The sequence below is a fragment of the Bison bison genome, unplaced genomic scaffold (genome assembly GCF_000754665.1).
Source record: "Bison bison bison isolate TAMUID 2011002044 unplaced genomic scaffold, Bison_UMD1.0 scf7180017864373, whole genome shotgun sequence".
Lineage (NCBI taxonomy): Eukaryota > Metazoa > Chordata > Mammalia > Artiodactyla > Bovidae > Bison > Bison bison.
Window position 1 is genome coordinate 8,952,590 of NW_011494945.1, and position 2,380 is coordinate 8,954,969.

Sequence of the window (2,380 nt, forward strand, 5' to 3'; positions counted from 1 at the left end):
GCGGGCGGGGCGGGCACAGCCTGGGGGACGCGGCTCCGGCCCCTCCTCTTGGTGGGGGAGGAGGCGGGCGGCGGCTGTTTGCTCCGCTCCGGCTCCCCTCGGAGCTGCCCTTTGGGGCTGGGGCTGGACTTGGACTCCAGGCCGGCAGCGGAGGCAACGCCCCCATTGGGGGCCGCCTGCGGAGGAGATTTCACTTTCTTTTCTGCACAGCCATTCTCGGCGGCCGCGTCTGGCGCCACCTCGTCCTCGAACACCGTGTCGTCCCGGGGCTCACAGTCGGGCAACGGCGGGTCAGCGCCGGGGGAGTCGGTGGATCTCTGCGACCGCCTCCGTCTCCCAGACCTGCGGCCGCTCGACCTCTTTTCCATGTCGTCGCAATCGCCGCAATCTCCCGCCCCCGGGCTGATCACGACCGGCTCGTCCACCTGTGCCGCCTCGGTCTTACTTAAGTAGATGTCCAGAGTCAGCACTTTGGCTGGGTGGGCGCGCTCGCGGGGTCGGCAGTCTTGCCCCGGGGGCTCGGCTTTGACGTTGACTGGTGCTGAGCCCGCCCGGTTCTCCGCACCCTCGGCGAGCGGGTCGCCCGGCGGAGCTGAAGAGTCCTCCGGGGCTTGGCTCAGCCCACCCTGGGGCTCCGGAGAGCCTCCGTGGGCACACAAGCGAGGGGCTCCGTCGGCGGGATGCTCCCCGGCGGGCGAGCCCGGCACGCCCCTCGATCCCTGGGTGGGCTCCTGCTCGCGGCCAGCACCGGGCGAAGCGTCCTCCCCGGGACTGCGGATGAGCGCCTCTGCGTTCTCCCGCTTGGAGGAGTTCTCTAATGAGGAATGCAGCTGCTTGGCAGTGGCGGTGGCATCTGGGAAGGTCTCTCCCTCTGCCTCCAGAGGTTCTAATTGGGGTGAATCACTTTCACGGCCCTGCTGCACAGCCGCTGCTGCATGGCTGCCCCGGCCAGGTGATCGCTTGGCGTCCGGGGGGGCTGCCTGCAGGCAGCCCTCGGGGTGTTCACCCTCCGGCTCCTGGCACTTCTCCTGTAGGGAACCCTCCTCGCATGCGTCTGTTGGCGTTGGTTGGCCGCTCAGAGGTTGACTCTTCTCAGTCTCTCTTTCCGGGAGTCTGGAAGAGGTTACTTCTTTGGGAGAGCCTGGTTTGGTATTTGAGCTGGTGGGACTCTCTAACCCATTTCTGCTGTTCCTTCTCCTTCCGGCCGTGAACAGAGTGCCAAGTTTTCCCAAAACTGGCTTCCTTTTGTTCTCTTCTGGTGGTTGTGCTCTGGACTGAAAAATAAAAGGGGATGGGAGAGACAGATGTGAGAATCCTGCTTTTCCTATTAGTATTAATAGTAAGTATTAACAGTAAGTACATTATGGAACTACAAGCCAAAATGATAATAGGCTAGAGTTTCTAATTGAATGTGAGAGTTACATTTTCGCATTCATTCCAACAAAATAATTTTTTTCACTTTTTGAATTTTTCTCAAACACTATGCTTGGTGCTACCGAAGAGTAACATTTCCTTTATCTATAGAAAGAAAATCATGAGAGAAAATTCAGAACATCCAAATAATCACCCATGCAAAATAAATAACTCCCAGTTCTATGTTTTGCTTTATACCTCGGTCGCTCAGTAGTGTCCCACTCTTTGTAATCCCTTGCACTGTAGCACGCCAGACTCCTCTGACCATGGGATTCTCCAGGCAAGAATACTGGAGTGGATAGCCATTCCCTTCTCCAGGGGATCTTCCTGACCCAGAGGTTGAATCTGGGTCTCCTGCATTGCAGGCAGATTCTTTACTGCCTGAGCCACCAGGGAATCCCATAAAGCTGTATTTTCAAACAGCCATGTCTGCCTACAGGGCAGCAGTAAACATGCTAAAGTATGTTAAAAGTGAAATTTTTTCCCCCTGAAATACCGCCACTTCTTTCTGTAGGCAGGAAGAAGAACGAGGAAAAACAGTCTTCTCTTCCAGAACAGAAAGAAGCCACTTCGGGTTCAACTGAAAAACCTTAAGAAATCGAGTTCAAGTACGTGGGTGTGCCCCCAGCCAAGTCAGAGGTTCTCAGAGGGCCAGGCCGCGCCGGTCCAGTGGGAGAAGCACGTGGACATTCAAACACCTGCTGGTCCCCAGGGAACACAGCTGGCCACTGCCCAGCTCACCCAAGAGGCTCTTTCCCGCGGGGTGTTCCTGGGTGTCAATATAGGGGCAGGTGCTGGAGGGAGGGCAAAGGTGCAGGGTGACCACTTTTGTAGGTCCCCCGCCATGGGTCACGGAGGACAGAAGAGCGCAGGACTCTCCCACGCCGACCTCGGCCAGGGATCGGTTCCTCAGCAACCCAATGGGCTCAGGGTCCGACCTATCCATGGGAAGGGCACCACCGCCCCC

At 57.8% G+C, this 2,380-nt stretch overlaps 1 protein-coding gene across 1 annotated transcript in view; it reads right to left on the bottom strand.

Moving 5' to 3' along the window:
• Nucleotides 1-2,380, bottom strand: part of AIM1 (absent in melanoma 1) — a 258,316-nt gene that overhangs the window by 52,484 nt on the left and 203,452 nt on the right. Inside the window, exon 4 of the mRNA XM_010856701.1 lies at nucleotides 3-1,274. Within this exon, the coding sequence (XP_010855003.1) occupies nucleotides 3-1,274 (1,272 nt within the window). The remainder of the gene's footprint in view (nucleotides 1-2; nucleotides 1,275-2,380) is intronic.